At 41.6% G+C, this 20,751-nt stretch overlaps 1 protein-coding gene across 1 annotated transcript in view; it reads left to right on the top strand.

Annotated features, from left to right (window-relative positions):
• VWA8 (von Willebrand factor A domain containing 8) overlaps nucleotides 1–17,667 on the top strand; it is a 264,570-nt gene extending 246,903 nt beyond the window's left edge. The window contains 3 exon segments of the mRNA XM_054013957.1: nucleotides 6,715–6,813; nucleotides 9,021–9,259; nucleotides 11,776–17,667. Of these exon segments, the coding sequence (XP_053869932.1) occupies nucleotides 6,715–6,813; nucleotides 9,021–9,259; nucleotides 11,776–11,884 (447 nt within the window). The 3' untranslated portion in view covers nucleotides 11,885–17,667.
• Nucleotides 17,668–20,751: the final 3,084 nt, after the last annotated feature.

The raw sequence follows: 20,751 nt of genomic DNA, 5'->3' as shown, positions 1-20,751 counted from the left end.
ATGAAATTGTAGGGCAGTGGGTGCACCCAGCCACAGTTGCTCTCAGAGCTCCCATTGAGCTAATTGTGCTCCTTCCATACATTACTGTCCTTTTATCTCCCTTCCATGAGACAAAAGCTTCCTTGTTATCAGACTAGTCTTTAGAGTATTTGGGAATTGTAGCCTGACTTACTGATTACATGATAAATGAAGTAGACTCACAGTTTTTTTCCCTCTGCTACTTTACTTATCTAGAGGCAAGAGTTAAATGACCCTCATTCTCTTCTCTTCTCTCTTATCCCTCCACCTTTCCCCAGCCCTTCCCATAACTTGATTTGACAGAATTTGTTGACCTTCGGAGATACTTGCTGATACCTCTTCCTGTTGTAGACTAATGCAATGGTTTTCAAACCTGTGGTCCCTGGGGGTTCACAGACTATGTCTAAGATTTCCAAAGGGGTCTGCACCTCCAGTTGACATTTTCTAGGGGTCTGCAAATGAAAAAAGGTTGAAAACGACTGGACTAATCTCTCAGAGAAGCAGCCATTTAAGGGCAGATTTTAAGAGTTTCTGGTGCAAGGTCTGGTGGATCTGTGAAGCAGCATTATAAGCAAAACATTCAAAACTGATTACACATTGAAATTCTCTACTCCTGTCATTAAAGTTCTATTTTTGACTGCTTAAAACCACTTCCCAGCCTAAGCCCATTTTTTGTTCTGGTGCTTTAATTAGTTCTCTGCTAAAAAGGGGACTGAATCAGGGAACTTTTTTTCCCTTCCTCACTGTGCTTTCTCACTATATATTACCCTTTTGGTCACCATCCCATGAGACTTTCTTGTTGTCAGATTAGTCTTTAGGGCCTGACATATTGATTACATGATAAATGAAGTAGACTCACATTTTTTTTCCTCTGCTACTTTACTTATCTAGGGACAAGAACTAAAATGTATAGTGTGGTTGCTCTAAGTCGGACAATATGGTAGTGATCCATTTAAGGTTAGAAGAGTGACAGTGGACATTTCTTGTCTGTCTGTACGCCTTTATGCCCAAGGTGGCTATTTGTTTCCAATTCTCATAGGGACAACCTTGTTCAGAGAGGGAGAGAAGGGAGACTCTTTCTACAATCAGGGAATCAGTTGGTCTACATTAACTGCCATCTTTTAAATTCCTCCTCCAAAATCACCTCTTCCATGCATCTCACAAGGGCTTAGCCTCAAACTCAACATATTAAAGGAGTGGGAGAGAGGAGAATGAAGTTCTAACACCGAACCTTCTTCCAAGTCTCTCAATGCATTCTGTGCTGTCTATTTAGATTCTAAGTTTCTTGGGGAAGGTAACATGCATTGTTCTGCGTCCAATTGTCCTGTAAGTGGCTGAGCTCTTTGTTGGCGTTTAATAAATGTTACTACCACTGCTAACTGTGTTGTATTCCAGGAGGTCAAATTTTTAAAGGCTACTCCTAAATCATGCATGCAAAAGGTGCACCTGCATATCCATCTACCCTTTTCATATGTGCAGATGGCAGGATACACATTATAATAATAAAGTCATTTTGCAGATTTGAAATTATTATAGCATCTTTTCTAGTGTTGTCCATCTTATATGCTGAACCTATTTGAAAATATCTCCTAAAATGGAAGTTAGTTCTGTGCTTTACATAAAGTACAAAGTCCTATGGCTTTAGATCAAGAGCCATAACTTAGTTATTAGACTATGTAGCAAAGGTTTTATGAGGGTTTCTAAAAACTTCAGAAATGGTTCCATGAACTACAAGCTATATAATTGTTGTGAAAATCCTTACGTTTTTGATTTATAGTGATATTAAAAGGGAGCATTATACATTTTGTATACGCAATTCAGGAGGCCACAGCTGAGAAGCTGATGTTAGAGGCAGTGTCATTTAAATGGAAGTGGAAGAGGAAAAAGGAGAAATGTTTTGTAATGCTTGGCAGCATAATTTCTTTTTTAAAGTCAAGCGGGTGGCAGGCTAAATAAAAATATTAAAGGGTATATTTAGTGTTGTCCAGAACAGGAAGGGATTTGGAAGCTGGTATCTCTTCCAGCGAAAGCCTGACTGATTCGTAATATATTTTCCATTCATCACACATGGCCTTTCATTTTTCCTTATTGCTTTGAAAAAAGCAACATCTTGGTGCAGAGTGTGGTAGCAGCAGTGGAAGATGAAATTTTTCTCATTTCACGCACACTTTCTGAATTTCACAGTAGCAACAACACAGTATGTGCTGTATTTATCAGCAGAGTGGAATGAACTTTTACTAACGTCTCAAGAAAAGTAATGAACTGAAAGTTAATATTTAGGGAAACTTGTGTTTTACAGTTTGTATACCCAGAGCTTTAATAGAGCAAAATCTTTCACAGAGCATCTGATGCTATTAGAAAATTCAGAACAAAGTAGTGCAATAATCAACTAAGTCAATGAAACTAGCACCAATTTAAGCGGAACTGGGCTGTTTGATTTGTGCTGTAACACACATGGGCTGTAAATCAGCTTTCAGGAGAACATAAGAATGGCCATACTGGGTCAGACCAATAGTCCATCTAGCACAGTATCCTGTCTTCCCACAGTGGGCAATGGCAGATGCTTAAGAGGGGATGAACAGAACAGGTAATCATCAAGTGATCCATCCTCTGTCACCCATTCTCAGCCTCTGGCAAACAGAGGCTAGGGAACACTTCAGAGCATAGTTTTGCATCCCTGTCCATCCTGGCTAATAGCCATTGATGGACCTATCCTCCAGGAATTTATCTAGTTCATTTTTGAACCGTGTTATAGTCTTGGCCTTCACAACATCCTCTGGCAAAGAGTTCCACAGGTTGACTGTGTGTTGTATGAAGAAATACTTCCTTTTGTTTGTTTTAAATCTGCTGCCTATTAATTTAATTTAGTGACTCCTAGTTCTTGTGTTATGAGAAGGAGTAAACAACACTTCTCTATTCGTCTTGTCCACACCAGTCATGATTTTATAGACTTCCAACATATCCCCCTTTACTCGACTTTTTTCCAAGCTGAAAATTCCCAGCCTCTTACTAATCTGTCCTCATATAGAAGCTGTTCCATACCCCTAATCATTTAAATGCCACTGCATATTGAGTGGATGTTTTCAGAGAACTATCTACAATTACTCCAAGATCTTTTTCTTGAGTGGTAACAGCTAATTTAGACCCTTTTTTACATTGTATATGTATAGTTGGGATTATGTTTTCCAATGTGCATTACTTTGCATTTATCAACATTGAATTTCATCTGCCATTTTGTTGTCTAGACACCCAGTTTTGTGAGATTCCTTTGTAACTCTGCACAGTCTACTCAAGATAGTTAACTCCAAAGCAGTTTGGTATCATCTGCAAATTTTGCCACCTCCCTGTTTACCCCTTTTTCCAGACCATTTATGAATATGTTTAATAGGACTGGTCCCAGTACAGACCCCTGGGGGACACTACTATTTACCTCTCTCCATTCTGAAAACTGACCATTTATTCCTGCCCTCTGTTTCCTATCTTTTAACCGGTTATTGATCCATAAGAGGACTTTCCCTCTGATCCCATGACAGCTTCCTTTGCTTAAGAGCTATTTGTGAGGGACCTTGTCAAAGGCTTTCTGAAAATCTATGTACACTTTATCCACTGGATCCCCCTTATCCATATGCTTGTTGACCCCCCCAAAAAAAATTCTAGTAGATTGGTGAGGGATGATTTCCCTTTACAAAACCCATGTTGACTCTTCCCCAACAAATTGTGTTCATCTGTGTGTCTAATAATTCTGTTCTTTACTATAGTTTCAACCAATTTGCATGGTACTGAAGTTAGGCTTGCTGGCCTGGAATTGCCAGGATCACCTCTGGAGTCTTTTTTTAAAATTGGTGTCACATTAGCTATACTCCAGTCATCTGGTACAGAAGATGATTAAAATGATAGGTTACATACCACAGTTAGTTCTGCAATTTCACATTTGAGGTCCTTCAGAACTCTTGGGTGAATATCATCTGGTCCTGGTGACCTATTACTGTTTAGTTTATCAATTTGTTCCAAAACCTCCTCTAATAACACCTCAAGCTGGGACAGTTCCTCAGATTTGACAAGTTTGGAAATCTCCCTCACATCCTCAGCCATGAAGACTGATGCAAAGAATTCATTTAGTTTCTCCACAATAGCATTATCTCTCTTAAGGGCTCCTTTAGCATCTCAATCATCCAGTGGCCCCATTGGTTGTTTAGCAGGTTTCCTGCTTCTGATGTACTTAAACATTTTTTGCTGTTACTTTTTGAGTCTTTGGATAGCTGTTCTTCACGTTTGTTTGTTTGTTTGTTTGTTGGCCTTCCTAATTATATTTTTACACTTCATTTGCTAGAGTTTATGCTCCTTTCTGTTTTTCTCACTAGGATTTAACTTCCACTGTTTAAAGAATGCCTTTTTGTCTCTAACTTCTTTTACTTTTGTTGTTTAGCCATGGTGGCACTTTTTTGGTCCTCTTACTATGTTTTTAAATTTGGGATATACATTTAAATTGAGCCTCTGTTATGGTGTCTTTAAAAATTTTCCATGCAGCTTGCAGGGATTTCACTTTTGGCATTGTACCTTTTAATTTCTGTTTAACTAACCTCCTCATTTTTGTGTAGCTTCCCTTTCTGAAATTAATTGCTACCATGGTGGGCTGCTTTGGTGTTCCCCTTCCCCCAGGGATGCTACATTTTGTTATGTTAGGGTCACTATTACCAAGTGGATCAGCTATATTCACCTCTTGGACCTGATCCTGTGCTCCACTTAGGACTAAAACAAGAATTGCCTCTCCTCTTGTGGGTTCCAGGACTATCTGCTCCAAGAAGCAGTCATTTAAGGTGTCATGAAACTTTATCTCTGCATCCTGTCCTGAGGTGACATATACCCAGTCAATATGGGAATAGTTGATATCTCCCATTATTATTGATTTTTTAATGTTTATAGCCTCTTTAATCTCCCTTGTGTGTGCAGCCATGCCTGTGAGGCTAATGTGTGAGGCTAACTTGCACTGTGTTTAAAAACTTCCACCAGGATCACACCCAAAGTCCTTAATTCTTACTTAATCTTTACTCCCAATGGAATTCATGAGAAAAAGCATTTTGGGTTCTACTTCTGCTTCTAGACACTGAAAGCTAAATGGAAGACCAAGATGTTCTGCATTTGACTTCTTTTTATAATAGCTGTTATTTGGGAAGCTGCTTTCTTAAGCCTTTCCGTGCCAATGATTCTTAAAGTGTGAGACTAATAGCACTGAGTAAGTCAGTCCTACTGCAGCCAGGTGCTCAAGCTTCCAAGTAGTTTTTCAGATACCTTTTAGCCTTGGCCTGCAGTTGCCCATATACACTAGTCGTGGACCTCTCTCATACAGGGATGAGAAACATACCAAACTGTGGCTTGGTTTTGTGATGTATGGACTAGAACAGGGATCGGCAACCTTTGGCCCGCGGCCCACCAGGGAAAGCCCTACTGCGTCTGCGGTACCATTCCAGGCAATGGGGGCTGTGGGAAGGACAACCAGCACATCCCTTGATCCACGCCACTTCTCGCAGCCCCCATTGGCCTGGAACAGCGAACCAAGGCCAATGGGAGCCGCGATCGGCCGAACCTGCAGACAGGGCAGGTAAACAAACCGGCCCAGCCCGCCAGGTGATTTCCCTGGCAGGCCGCATCCCAAAGGTTGCCGATCCGTGGACTAGGCGCTATTCAAAGCCTATTTTCACAAGTCACCTAAATTCAGTTTGAACCCAGTAGCTTCAGAGTGAAAGGCTCATTCATTATTGTCTTGTGCTAAGCAGCAGGGTGGTATTCCCAGGCTGCAAAATATGGAATACCCCTTTAAAGTTGGTACACTAACATCAATGTCAGAACAGCTATCTGGAGAAGAAATCAGAAGGTCCAGATCCAAAGAGATAGCACATTACAAAAGAGTCATACAACTTTAAACCCAAGAGAACCTCATCTCTGCACTTTACATAATTTAGAAAGTAATCCATATTGTTTTGGACAAAATATATATAATCTTTGAAAGCGATATAGTATTGAATGGTTTTGTATTGCTTTCACCATGTGACCATTACTGTACTGGATTTGTTCCTCTACTAAGCCCAGAGTATGCTGAATGCAATCCTATTATTATCGTTATTAAAAATCAGAAAACATAATGGGGCGCTTGGAATTCAACCCTCTGTGTATTTCCAGCCATAGTTTTGATCTGTTGTGCAGACCTAAAAAGTGAAGGATGGATTTTAAAAAATAGTGTGTAACACTTTTTTTTTTCCCAGATCAGAATGAGATCACATAAACAGCTTGTCAAACCTCAGAACTACACTTTAACAATCCACTTCTTGTGTGCCAGATTGCAGGGAGAAGAGAGTAAATTGTAACTCTACAAATAAAATGGACAGTGTGAAAAGCTAAGATTCTAATCTCACTTAACACCGCTGTAAAACTGGTGGAATGAGTCAGAATCAGGTGCTAGAAATATAATGAGTTACTGCTGCTTATTTTAATTAGTTTGGGCAATTTTATCTTGCAAAAGTGTTTTAGTGGTAGTGAGAAATTGTAGTCAGTTCCTTTAAACTGATCATAAATGTAAACCGCCATCAGCATTTATCTTTTAGTTAAAAGCAAATTGCCTTTGATCAGACTTCATGTCATTCTGAGTCAGCAGTCACTCCTTATTCTTAACAGATTACTCTTTCATTCTCTTTCCTGCAGTACGATATCGTTGGACATTCAGGAGATGGCTTCAACATTGCATTGGTTGGGAGTGACAAAGTTCCCAAGAACAATAAGCAAAGATTAGAGATTATTAAGGTAAATCCTGTTGATAAATAGCTCTGGATAATCAAGGATTCTACAATGCTGAGGATAAGTTCCTACATGTCACAGAATACAAAAAGTAAAGAGAAGGGAAGTTGCTGGAAGGGAGGCGAAGGAGCGATATGAGGAGCTATGTATGTACATGAAGCTGGGGAAAAACCTTTTAGACTTTTAAAAATAGAATAGAATAAGGATGCATCTCTCTTGAACTGTCCTAAACAGTCCATTAATGATCACAGGAAGTCCCATACACACTGATCAGTTGGTACAGCTATGTAGAAAGCTCTCCATTAATAAAAAAGTATTATTGTTAACATGTAGCCACTGATGAGGGAAACTCTGGGGGTGATCCTTAATACTTGTTTGTACAGTCCTTGGAAGCCATAAAGTGCTGTAATAGCAGTAAGAGTATGTAAACTCCTAGACTGAAAAGATGTTAAACCATCATTGCAAAGTGAACATGTACTGTAAATGTAGTTAGGAAACCTTTGCTACATCAAAGCAACAGAAAATCTGACTATAACATAGAATTTAACTAATTAACAGAATGGTGCTGTGGAACTGTATATTTAAGCTGACAGTTTCATGGGAAAATCTTTCTTTTCTAAATCAGCGTGTCTCTTACTAAGTGGGTTGTTTTTGTTTGTTTGTTTGTTTCCAGAAATAGGCTGTTGTATTAGACTAGGAGAACTGGGTTTTCCACTGACCAAACTCCTTAACTTTTTCATAGGAAATGGCTTTGTCCTCCACATTCTCCAATGCAGAATAACACATTTCTCTCTTGTTTTGTAAACCATATGTTTAAATAATGTTAAAGTCTATATTGTCACCATGAGCAGGCTCAAATTAACCAATGTTCACTTGGGGCACTTTCACGGAGCCCCACTGAAAGAGGCCCCCGACCGCCAAACAAAACTGAGTGTTGCAGCCACCCTGTGCACCAGATCACATCATCACTCACTCAGATTTGGGGTGTACACCCCTCTGTCATGATGGAGGAGTGGCTGGGCCAGACCTGAGCAGTTCGAGGCCGTGTGCACATGGGCCGGAAAAGGAGAGGAAGTGGAGCGGGGCAACTGGGATTGAGAGAAGCTGCCCTAGCCTGGGAGGGAGCACTGAGTCAGGGGGGCAGCAGTGAGGAGCTGGGGAGAGTTGTTGGTGGGCTATGGGGTGAGTGCAGAATATTGGGGCCTGCGGATTGGGATGTATGTTAGGGCTGCTGGGATATGTGGGTGGCTGTCAGAATAAGTAGGGGCTGGTGTAGGGTTGTGGATATATGTGGAATAGGAGACGCATTCAGGGGTCTGGGGAGAGAGGGGCATTCTGTGATCTGTGTGGGGTGGTGGCGGCATGTATGGGACGAAAGCACTTTAAGAAAGGTGGGGGGAGCCCATTTTCCACAGTGCAGAGGGCAACAAAATTATTTAATCTGATCATGAGTCTTGTATGTGGTAATAACACTTCATACTGAAGTCCATTAGTCCAGGGGTCGGCAACCTCTGGCACGCGGCTCGCTAGGGTAAGCACCCTGGTGGGCCGGGCCGGTTTGTTTACCTGCCGCATCGGCAGGTTCAGCTGATCATGGCTCCCACTAGCCGCGGTTTGCCACTCCAGGCCAATGGCGGTGGTGGGAAGCCGTAGCCATCACATCCCTCACCCGCGCGGCTTCCCGCAGCCCCCATTGGCCTGGGATGGTGAACCACAGCCAGTGGGAACCACCATCGGCCGAACCTGCTGACGCAGCAGGTAAACAAACTGGCCCGGCCCGCCAGGGTGCTTACCCTAGCAAGCTGCGTGCCAGAGGTTGCCGACCCCTGCATGAGTCTAATATACATTATGAACAGGTGGGATTTGGTCAGGGTATTCTCCCTCAGATCTATAGCAATATGGAAACCCAATCTCCAGCCTACAAAAGTGTTTTACTTCTTCACTCTCTAGTTCTGAAAGCTAAATTCCCTCAGTGTGATTTTTCCAGTTCTGACATTGCAAATTGGGTTTTAAGATTTTATGTTTGTATTGAGTGAAATGAACCCTAAAATGCTGCATATTCTCTAAAATATGGAGCAAGATGCCCCTTTCTAAATGTGTTTCACTTAATATGGCTTAGAAGAATGTTTGCCCCTTTTCATAACAACTAAATGTGTGTTTTATTTGGAATAGTTCTCTCTGTACATTTCCTTTTGACTTTGTTGTGTACCCAGATAATGCATGCCCATGCTCAATTCTGTATGAGTGGAGACCATACTCTGGAAGGGACGGAGCATGCTGTTCGTGAAATTGCCAAAGAAGAGGCTGATGAATATTTTGTCATAGTCTTGAGCGATGCAAACCTTGAACGATATGGTATCCCACCAGCAAGATTTGCCCAAACCTTGACCATCAACCCTCAAGTTAATGCTTTTGCCATATTCATAGGATCCTTAGGAGACCAGGCAGACAGGTAAATATATTGCTGCGAGTAGTGGTGGCAGCATAGGCTTTATGCTACTTAACAGCAACTTTTTCCAGCAAGTTCAGGGCATTGGTGGCATCAAAAGGGTGTCCATTCAGTTCTCCGGCTCCAAGGTAGGGGCTTTCAAAGACATAAATCCAGTATGGAATTAAGGTTTTGGCCACAAATCAGCACCCCTGGACTCTTCCCTAATGTGGGAGTTAAAAATACATGTACATAGTCTAATCCAAAGTAGATTAAACTGAAACTCGGGAGATGTTTAGCAATGTGAGGGATGCCTAAAAACTAACTATATTTCTGATTATGGCTCCATAGCCTATATCATAACTAGGGCCCTACCGAATTCACAGTCCATTCTGGTCAATTTCACGGTCACAGGTTTTTAAAAATCATAAATTTCATGATTTCAGCTATTTAAATCTGAAATTTCATGGTGTTGTAATCGTAGGGGTCCTGACCCAAAAAGAGTTGGGAGGGGTCTCAAGGTTATTGTAGAGGGGGTTGCGGTACTGCTACCCTTTCTTCTGTGCTGCTGCTGGCGATGGCGCTGCCTTCAGAGATAGGTAGCTGGAGAGCAGCGGCTACTGGCTGCGATCCCAGCTCTGAAGGCAGAGCCGCCGCCAGCAGCAGCGCAGAAGTAAGGATGGCATGGTATAGTATTGCTTCCTTTACTTCTGCACTGCTGCCTGCAGAGCTGGACCCTCAGTCAGCAGCCGCCACTCTCCGGCTGCCCAGCTCTGAAGGCAGCAGCGCAGAAGTAAGGGTGGCATGCTATGGTATTGCCATCCTTACTTCTGCGCTGCTGCTGGCAGGGCGATGCCTTCAGAGCTGGGCGCCCAGCCAACAGCTGCCATTCTCTGGCAGCCTGGCTCTGAAGACAGCACAGAAGTTATAGGTGGCAATACCCCAATCCCCCTAAAATAACTTTGCGACCCCCCCGAAACTCCCTTTTGGCTCAGTATCCCCAATTTGAGAAATGCTGGTCTCCTCCCTGAAATCTGTATAGTATAGGGTAAAAGCACACAAAAGACCAGATTTCATGGTGGGAAACCAGATATCACAGTCCGTAACACGTTTTTCGTGGCCGGGAATTTGGTAGGGCCCTAGTCATAGCTTGAGATGATACAGGGAAGACAGAGAACTTTTATACAAACCAACCTTCTGCATCTGCTGCCCAGTCGCCGGTACATACAACACAAAGCTATTATCTGTATCGTAAACATGTGCCAGTTACCACTAATGTTAAAGGGCCAATTCTGCTTTTTTAAAAAAAAAAAAGGTCATTGACTTAAAGGGTAGTAGGATCAAGCCCAGAAGGAGTTAGGTCATAGCATGTGGTATAATTTTAAAAGGTTTGGAATGTGCGCAGTGCATTGTATTTCTGCAGGTTCCATCAATCTATTGTTTGTGTTCCCCATAAAGAACTCCTAGTTTGAAATATTATTGGAGGTTGAGTTTTATTTTTCCTACTGGAAAAATGGGTTCATCATCCACATTCATCCATGAGGAAAAGAGGTTATCAATTTGCCCAATTTACTAGATATAGAATACATATATATATATACATGACACAGTACCACTGAAATACAACTGCATGTATGTGCATAATTAAGCAAAGCTTTCCTTTCAAATATAATTTTAGGGGGGAGGGGAGTTACTTTTATTAGTTTTTCTTTCCACATGGCTTGTATATTTCCACATGGTTTATATTTTCATTTCAACTGGGAGATCTCTGGGATTGAGTTTATAGTCTATGGGGAAATGACAGTGGGACACAAATATAAATTAAAACTTGTTTTAAAAAATCAGTGAAACAGTATACACCAAAACTGCTGATTAAATATTAGTGATGTGAATTTTGTAATGTGTATCTTTTATACTATTAAAAGCGTTGAATAAAAATGTACAAGGCTGACTACCTTAGGCCTCGGGCTAGCAGCTGTAGTAAAACATGAATTCATTTTAACCTATTGTAGGCTAGAAACTGACATATCAACAGCACATTTATAGCCAATATATAAAACTTCAGATAAAATCCGTAGTTTTTGTGGGGTGGAGGAGTTAAGGTTTACCAAACACTTAAGTTAGTACAGTAACATTTTTAAATGAACTAAATGATCCCCTACAGAGAGTGAGTTTATAGTTGTTTCTAGAAGATCAGCTGTGCTAATACTGTACCTTGTTTGGTCACTGGTACCTTAATCTCAGCAGAGATTTTCACACACCAGAAATAGGGACAATAACAAAGGAATGGAAATCTGTGGAAACAGGTCAGTTGTCTTGCTGAAAAGACCTCTGTGACATAACCCCTTTCAGTGTTTCCTTGCGCTGCTGCTTTCCCAAGCTTTTAATTGCATAGTGACAGCAGTGTGAATGGCATGTATCAGCAAGGTATTCAAAAGTAAAAACATCCTTTCTTAAGGAACTCTCTGGACTCTTTGGTTTGCTGTCAGGAACATAATTTGCAATGGTAATTCTTTTTCCCTTCCCATTCTGATCCCTAGGCTGCAGAAGATGCTACCAGCAGGCCGGTCTTTTATTGCCATGGATACCAAGCAGATCCCCCAGATCTTGCAACAGATCTTTACATCCACCATGTTGTCCAGTGCCTAAGACGTTCCCGTTACTATTAAATTTAATAATTGGACATTGTAACAAGCACAATTGAGAAACAAGCTGGCTGGTGAAAGACAAAATCGGCACCTGATGAAGTTAAGAACTATAAAACTGATAAATATAATTTTCATATTGAAATATTATAGTCCCTTAATCGAAATGCCAAAAACAACACTGTAGTGTAGATTTTTGGTGAAATCGTACAGCATAGCCATCAGGTGACTTAAAGTTCTGCATTCAGAGAGATAAGAGAGTTCAAGGGGGTTGATGTAGTGCACAGGATATCTGTGTCAAATGAACAGAGGGACAGATGATACATCATTTGTGATCATTCTGGCTGATATATTGCCAGCAGCTCTTTGGGACAGCATCATTTTACTCAGTTTTATTAGCAGTGTTTCTTGGGGTTGAATACCAAGTTATAGAGCAATGTGCAAGTCAGACGCAGCTAATCTGCCCCACTGTTGTGTGTGCTGAGTTCAGAATTAGAAATGCAAGTAACTGCACACTCGAACAAGACTGCTCATCCTGATCTGCATCCGACCTTTGCTATTGGATGTCAGGAACAATAGAATGGTGTGGAAGCACAGAACTTTGCAGTATAAACATACATTATTGGATCTGGAGCACAGCTCAGAGTAGTGAAAATCCCTAGAAAAAAGTTAATTTATTTTTTCCTGGAAAGACAGAGCTGAAAGGGGTCAAAGTGGTCTAAGACCCACCTATGAAGGGTGCACCACCATGGCTTTCCCACTGCATGGTAGCAGATGATGATGTCTAGTTTCTCTGTTGCCAGGACTCCTAGGAAAGGGCCTCTTCCCCCAGAGGCTGGATGTGCTCATGTTTTTTTACATTTTGCTTCCATTTCAAGAGCTCTTTGCACTTTCTGTTTTGGTTTCTAAAATGTGAAGCTGGAGGGCAGATCTGTGTGTCAGAAAATGACTTTTAATAAAGAAGAAAATAAGTAAAGAGGAAAAATAGATCGAGAGTAAAAGTATGTGGCTTTCATTTTGGTAGGAAATCTGTGTTTGGGGGTCTTCTTTTAATGCAGAACACTCTCACTCTGTGCATCTTTTCTATTGTAAGTATTTTCCTCCCATTTCCACATTCTCAAACAGGAACTCTTGCTTTAGAATTAAATTGGTTGAAGTTTGTACTGCACTCTGAAGATGAAAATCCCTAGGTAGGGGCTAACTAAGAGTACTTTTGCAATCACTGTGCTTCAGGAACACTGGAATACTTAATAAATTGAATTCACCATCCTACCGCGAGTAACTGTTAACTCTCATCACCACCAATAAAAAGACTCTTGCCCCATGGTTGATTATTATAAACTATTATAAAGAGGTGAAAGAAAGAGCACTGTCTCCAATCATGCTTAGAAATTGTGGTACTTCACTGCGAAAACGAGTTTCCTAACTCCTACAAGATTTCTAACTACATTAAAGCTGCTGTTTGGGTGGGATGAGGGATGGAGAGAGAGCATCTGTTTGTTCCTTCATTTCTACAAAACCATCACAGTTTTTAAATGCACCATAATGCATTTTTGCTAGTCTTGCCATTTTCCACCGTGTCATAATAACATAAGAACGGCCATACTCGGTCAGACCAAAGGTCCATCCAGCCCAGTATCCTGTCCTCTGACAATGGCCAATGCCAGGTGTCCCAGAGGGAGTGAACCTAACAGGTAATGATCAAGTTTCAATCCCACAGCAGCATTATGGACCCAATCCTATAAGATGATGAGAATCCTCAACTTCCATTCAAGTACAAAGGCAGTCGAGAGTGCTCAGCGACTCAACAAATGAGGCGTTCTGGCCTCGATGCACAAAAGGAGCTAGGTGCTAAGTGCCAGGGATGGCTCTACTGCAGTGCACAAAACTCCTGACTAACTCTGTAGGTGCCTAAACTCACTCAACACCTAACGTTTCAGGGTAAAAGTTCCCAAGGCACCTACGTTTATGCCTCTGGGCATGCGGTCAAACCCAGATCATAGAATCATAGAATATCAGGGTTGGAAGGGACCTCAAGAGGTCATCTAGTCCAACCCCCTGCTCAAAGCAGGACCAATTCCCAACTAAGTCATCCCAGCCAGGGCTTTGTCAAGCCGGGCCTTAAAAACCTCCAAGGAAGGAGACTCCACCACCTCCCTAGGTAACGCATTCCAGTGCTTCACCACCCTCCTAGTGAAATAGTGTTTCCTAATATCCAACCTGGACCTCCGCCACTGCAACTTGAGACCATTGCTCCTTGTTCTGTCATCTGCCACCACTGAGAACAGCCGAGCTCCATCCTCTTTGGAACCCCCCTTCAGGTAGTTGAAGGCTGCTATCAAATCCCCCCTCATTCTTCTCTTCTGGAGACTAAACAATCCCAGTTCCCTCAGCCTCTCCTCATAAGTCATGTGCTCCAGACCCCTAATCATTTTTGTTGCCCTCCGCTGGACTCTTTCCAATTTTTCCACATCCTTCTTGTAGTGTGGGGCCCAAAACTGGACACAGTATTCTAGATGAGGCCTCACCAATGTCGAATAAAGGGGAACGATCACGTTCCTTGATCTGCTAGCAATGCCCCTACTTATACAGCCCAAAATGCCGTTAGCCTTCTTGGCAACAAGAGCACACTGTTGACTCATATCCAGCTTCTCGTCCACTGTGACCCCTAGGTCCTTTTCTGCAGAACTGCTACCTAGCCATTCGGTCCCTAGTCTGTAGCAGTGCATGGGATTCTTCCGTCCTAAGTGCAGGACTCTGCACTTGTCCTTGTTGAACCTCATCAGGTTTTTTTTTGGCCCAATCCTCTAATTTGTCTAGGTCCATCTGTATCCGATCCTTACCCTCTAGTGTATCTACCACGCCTCCGAGTTTAGTGTCATCTGCAAACTTGCTGAGAGTGCAGTCCACACCATCCAGATTTCCTGCCTGAGTCACAGGGACGACAGGGATTCAGCCGTCTAAATCGTGTGCAGGGTCTGCTGCTGTAGGAGTGCTCAAATGTCCTATTCAAAAGCCAGCCGGAGGAGGCGGTGGGCATGGTTCCCACTATAACTTTTAGCCCATTGGTTAGAGCACTCACCTGGGATGTGGGAAACCCAAATTAAATTGCCCCCACTGACAGATACCTAATACCATGGCAATAAGTCTTGCCCCAGTATTGTGAAGTAATTGTTCAAACTAAACTCCACAGATTCAAAATGACTTTAAAAAGTGGCCAGGCAATCAAAGCAACATCCAGCTGGTCTGTCATGCTTCCTGGAGAGACGAGAGCATTGGGACCCTACTCTGTGTCTGGATTAAAAAACAAACCATACAATTGCTGCCTGTACTTTTCAAAATATGATTATATAAGCTTCTTAGACCTATAAACACATTCATTGTATTTATAAGAGACCCCTAAGTAGAATAGTGCTAAATGGAGTTATTACTCCTTAGCACTCAACTTTTTGCAATTTCTCAAAACTCTGCTTTTATCCTTAAAGATTCTTACAGTTAGGAAAATACTTTCCCCTTTAAAATAACTAAAGATTTTATCATACTTACTGTACTGTAGACCACTTGATTGTACAGATCCATCCCTGGTGTAACTCCATTTACTTCAGTGACCTCATTAACTTTACAATAGAGATTAATGGGGTATTTCTTTTGGGGACACAGTAGAGTGGTTTAGATTAAATTTTGAACTAATATTTTAAAAAGGAAACTGACAAGGGTAAATATGTTTACAAAAAGTATGGAACATATCACCTCAGATTATTAAAAATGCTTAAATCTAGCGTACTAGTTATTTAGGCTATTTATTTAATTATGTGCAGTTCTCTCACCTGGCACAATGAAAATACTTGTTTTATTTTGTTTCCAGCCAGAGTCTGTTCAATTTTACTTCCAGATTCCATGTACTAACAGCATGCTGCAGCGATTACAACCCAAACACTTCAAGGGACTTTTTTTTAAAGCATTTTCCAGTGGAATTTAAGACACTCCCCCTCCTCTCTGCCCCCCCCCCCCCCCCCCAAACCATGAAATGATTTCAGTTGGTTCTGGAAAGGTCTTTACTTATGTGTCTCAGTTCTGGGACATAGTTGACCTGACAGCGTCCCTTTACGTTGTTATAATATGATGAGAAATTCTGTCTGGACTCTCTATATCTCACCTGCTTTAATATCCATCACTCTGGCATTGAGAAATCAAAATAGCAGCTGTTCTTCCCCTCCCTCTAGAATCTACAAAAAGAAATTCTGCTGCTCAGCCAGTTAATAGAAGAATTTAGCAAACTCACACTGGTCTTCTGTGTCCTTAAGTCACGACAGAGCTTTCAAATATGCAATTAATGAAAACAGTTATGAGAAACATGTTGATTAGCTGTTCACTTCAGCACTGCCCGTTTAGCATCTGTATTTGTTAATATTCCAGAGTCCACCAAAGCATATGTACCAACAACCCCCTTAAATTGCCATTTGATTTAATAAGACTTATTGTATCTTAAAAGGAGGACATATGACTTCTCCTTTTCTCACTGTTTATTATACCATCTTAGAAGTTTGAAACAAATCTATTATTTACTGAACTGTCATTGCTTCGTTGCATGGGTATTATTGTTTGTTGTTGTAGGGTTCTGATTTACTGCAGCTGATGTAACATTAGCACCCTTGCTTAAGTAATCTTAACTACCTCTAATAATGCAATTTTTTTAATTGGTTTTCATTAAAATCATTAAATGATTGTGTGTATAAAGTGTAATCATGCTGAATATTTGTTGTTTTTCATTTCAAGCAACATGAGACAGCTTGATGTATTTATTATCATCAGGATTATGATGCATACTGCAGCAAATGGTATAAATAGAGTACAGAATGTATTCTGTTGGAATGTGAAAAGTGCATTAGACAAGCACATTTAAAAACTTAAAGCAGCCTTGTATGGTGACTTGTAAAATGCCCCGTGTTAGTATAAAGCGCCTAAATAAAGTGTGAAAGATTAAGAGCAGGTTGCTAACCCTTGACATTGACTCCAGCAGTGTTGTTGTAGCTGTGCTGGTCCAGGATATTCGTGAGACAAGGTGGGTGAAGTATTATCTTTTATTGGACCAACTTCTGTTGGTGAGAAAGACAAGCTTTTCTTCAGCTCTGTGTAAGCTCGAAAGCATGTCTCTCTCACCAACAGAAGTTGGTCCAATAAAAAATATTACCTCACCTCACCCACCTTGTTTCACTGACCCCATCACTCATTCAGTTACATATTTTGAAGTTTATGTAGTTACAATCTATCATCTCTAGCTTAGTTTCCTTTGCAGACATGCCTGGAAATCATTATGTATGTAATGCTATAGCTCAGAGTCTTCCATTGTAAAATTTAGAATGCATTTTTAATTTCTTAATTTAATACACTGATGTAACAATCAATGGAAAGACAAACATACAACAGGAACAGTGCTGTTGAATTGCAGTATGGCTTCTGTCTTCAAAATTGGGTTCTTATCCAAAAGTTTATTGGGTTACTTTGTATCTGTAAAATAAACTTCATTGCTGCTGTCAGGTTGGGGACAAATGTGAGAGCTCTAGAGGTTGTGCTTTTCTTGCAGGGACTACGCATTTTAAAGCCATGGATCAAAACTGTTTGAATACTTGTGTTACAGATGTGTTTAAGAAATCACTTTTTGTTATGTTGTTCATTGCAAGTATCTCTTTGATTGTTAAAGTTTCTACAAAACAACTGAGAACATACAAGTTAATTTACCTGATACCAATAAAATTCACTAACTTGTGCTGAAGGCAGAAAGATATACCACCACCAATAGTCTAATTTATTTGTATGTTTGTATTAGAGGGGCTTGATATTTTTTTGTTGTTGTTTTATTTGTAGTTTGAATGTAGAGTTTTTCATGACTGCTATAAGTGTAGTAACAGCTAGCAGGGTGCTGTATGGCTGTGAGATAACCCATTCCTAGAAGCACTAGAAGTGATTGGATTTTGGCCTCAGCCTTACTTTGCCTCACTCCCCATTGCCTATTTTTCTTTTCTTCTGTAATTTCGAGAGGATAAACTGTCTTGCTAACATTGATAGAGAACTGTTCAAGAAAGGAAAGGCAATGTTTCTCACTTTCAGTCTCTGCCCAAATTATTATAAGAGGGGCACTCATGGCATTCAAGTGTTTTTACAGCTGAACAGACATTTTCCATTAAGAGTTTAAGATGAAATTCACTCAATGTGGCCTTTCCAAGTCCCTAGTCACCACACAAACTCTGTTGGAGGCTTTAAGCTTCCAGGGACACTACGCACTGTAGTGTATCTCCCTGTTAATAGGAAGGGGGTATATACACACAGTTGCCAAATCTCTCCTATGAAATGCTGAGTGCCCTCAAGTGCCAGAAAAGTCAATGGGACTTTAACACTTTGTAGGTTCATGCTGTTAAGGAATGATAGTTTAAAGAAAATCTATAAGCAAATCTCTTAAGTGACTAAATGCTATTCACTGAGAATGTTGCCGGACCTTTCTATTCCTATGGAACAATGTGTGCTTGTTTATTTTAAATGGTTTAAACCCTATTAAACAAAGATTCCCCTAGGAAAAAAATGCTTGCAAAGCAAACTCAACTGGAGAAGGACTTGGGAGGTTTTGGGAGCCAAAACCTTTGGGAGTCTTAACCTTTAAACAGAGAAAGTGTTCTCCTTGCCACTCATACAATGATTCATGAACAGATTATTTTAGAATGCCAGTGTTGCATAACTGCTACGTAAATAAATCAAATTTCACATGTGGTATTTTTCTGGCTAGTGTGCACATTGCTATGAAATGAAGCAGTGTTATGTTCTGATAGAAGAAGTGTTATTACTTGGATGAACAATACATATAACCTTTAAAGTGAAAAGAACCATAGTCCATATTATTATCCAAATGAACAAGTAACAATCTACCTAACTTAAAAGTTATGCTTTTAAAAATGACCCCATTCTCATCTTCCATTTTTCCCTGGTTAACTTTTCTGAGTTGAGGTCACATTCTCTTTCATATACAGGTTAGATCAGTTTTCTTTCTAAGGCCCCACAATGTCCTATTAAAAACTCCACAGTCCCCTTGTGCCTCCACAAGTGTTTTTCTGCATATAAAAGCAAGGACCAGCGTTAGGGGGTAGCAAGCAGGGGAACTGCCCAGAGCCCCATGCCACAGGGGGGCCCATGAAGTTAAGTTGCTCAGGCTTCAGCTTCAGCCCCGCGTGGAGGGGGCTCGGGCCTCTGGGCTTCAACCCCATGCAATGGGACTTTGGCTTTCTGCCCTGGGTCCCAGCAAGTCTAACACTGGTCCTGCTTGGTGGACCCCCTGAAACATTGCTCACAGCCCCGCAGGGGGCCCCAGACCTCTGGTTGAGAACCACTGATTTAGATCAGACCATCACATAAGTGGGCTTGAAAAGGAGACCGGGTGTGACACTAAATATTCAGGGTGAACTTTTCAGCAGCTAAAGGAGTTTCGCTCTTTCACTGACTTTCGAAGAGCCTTTGGAAATTCCAGACAAAACCCAAAGATGTTATAATGTCAGAACTATTTTACAATCAGATTCTACAACCAAGCTAAGAAAGATAGATTTAAAATATATGAACTTTGGCTTTCTGACCTTTGTACACAATTTTTCATTTTGACACAATATGCAAGCCTGTGAAGAGCTTTCTATTTATCAGTCACGTTTTGTTTCAGTATTGTGCACAACATTCTCCTGGTGTAACTCTGCTACAGGTATTTGCTGCAGCCCAGCATCTCCCACAATTCGGATATGGCTGGGCTGCTCCCCTCTACTCTGCAGTTCCCAGAGGCCGTGCAAAGCTGCAGCGTAGTGAGTGCTGACCTTGCCTCCTTTTCCTGCTTGCCAACTGGTCTCCTGCCTCCGCGATCGCAATCAAGTGTTGTTTCATTTACGTCCAGCCCTTTCTGTTATCTTTCTCGCCATTTCTGTGCAGTAACCAACGAGCCTTTTTTCTCTTCTCACTCCTCCTTCGGTAGCTCTGCAGCGGCTTCCTCCTGAGCTCCTCTGCCCCATTACAGGCATGACAGCGCCACTGTGCAAGCACTGGGCTTAGTACAAAGGGGGCTCTCGATGGGAGGGAGCTTTCCCAGGAGCAGCTTGCTCCCACCCAGTTAACACTATTGCTGCTAGGGCACGAGGCTCTAGCTCAGATAGGCATGTTGGGGCCCCCTATCCTTTCCAAGGAGCCATGGTTGCCCCAGAAAAAAATGACCAAGAGCAGAACAGAGACTCTGAGGACAACCACTACATCCAGATAAGCCAGGAGTAAATCCTGGGGTGACACAGGACCATAGACATAAGTCCCCTGCATAGTTACCAGTCCTCTCTGCTCTCTACTCCTCCCCCCCTCCCCGCCCAAGTCTAGAAATAGGTCTCTGGTAGCCTTGGGAGAGAAGCCGGCCTTATATCCAGCCCCCCTTCCTCCCAAAACAAGCCAGAGAACTCTGATTATAAGAACATAAGAATGGCCATACTGGGTCAGACCAAAGGTCCATCCAGCCCAGTGTCCTGTCTGCCGACAGTGGCCAATGCCAGGTGCCCTAGAGGGAGTGAACTTAACAGGTAATGATCAGGTGATCTCTCTCCTGCCATCCATCTCCACCTTCCAACACACAGGCTAGGGACACCATTCCTTACCCATCCTGGCTAATAACCATTATGGACTTAACCTCCATGAATTTCTAGTTCTATTTTAAACCCTGTTATAGTTCTAGCCTTCACAACCTCCTCAGGCAAGGAGTTCCACAGGTTGTGCACTGTGTGAAGAAGAACTTCCTTTTATTTGTTTTAAACATGCTGCCCATTAATTTCATTTGGTGGCCCCTAATTCTTATATTATGGGAACAAG

This window comes from Malaclemys terrapin, chromosome 1, assembly GCF_027887155.1.
Source record: "Malaclemys terrapin pileata isolate rMalTer1 chromosome 1, rMalTer1.hap1, whole genome shotgun sequence".
Taxonomy (NCBI): Eukaryota; Metazoa; Chordata; order Testudines; family Emydidae; genus Malaclemys; species Malaclemys terrapin.
Note: the sequence above shows the minus strand (reverse complement) of the source record. Positions and strands in the feature narration are given on the sequence as shown.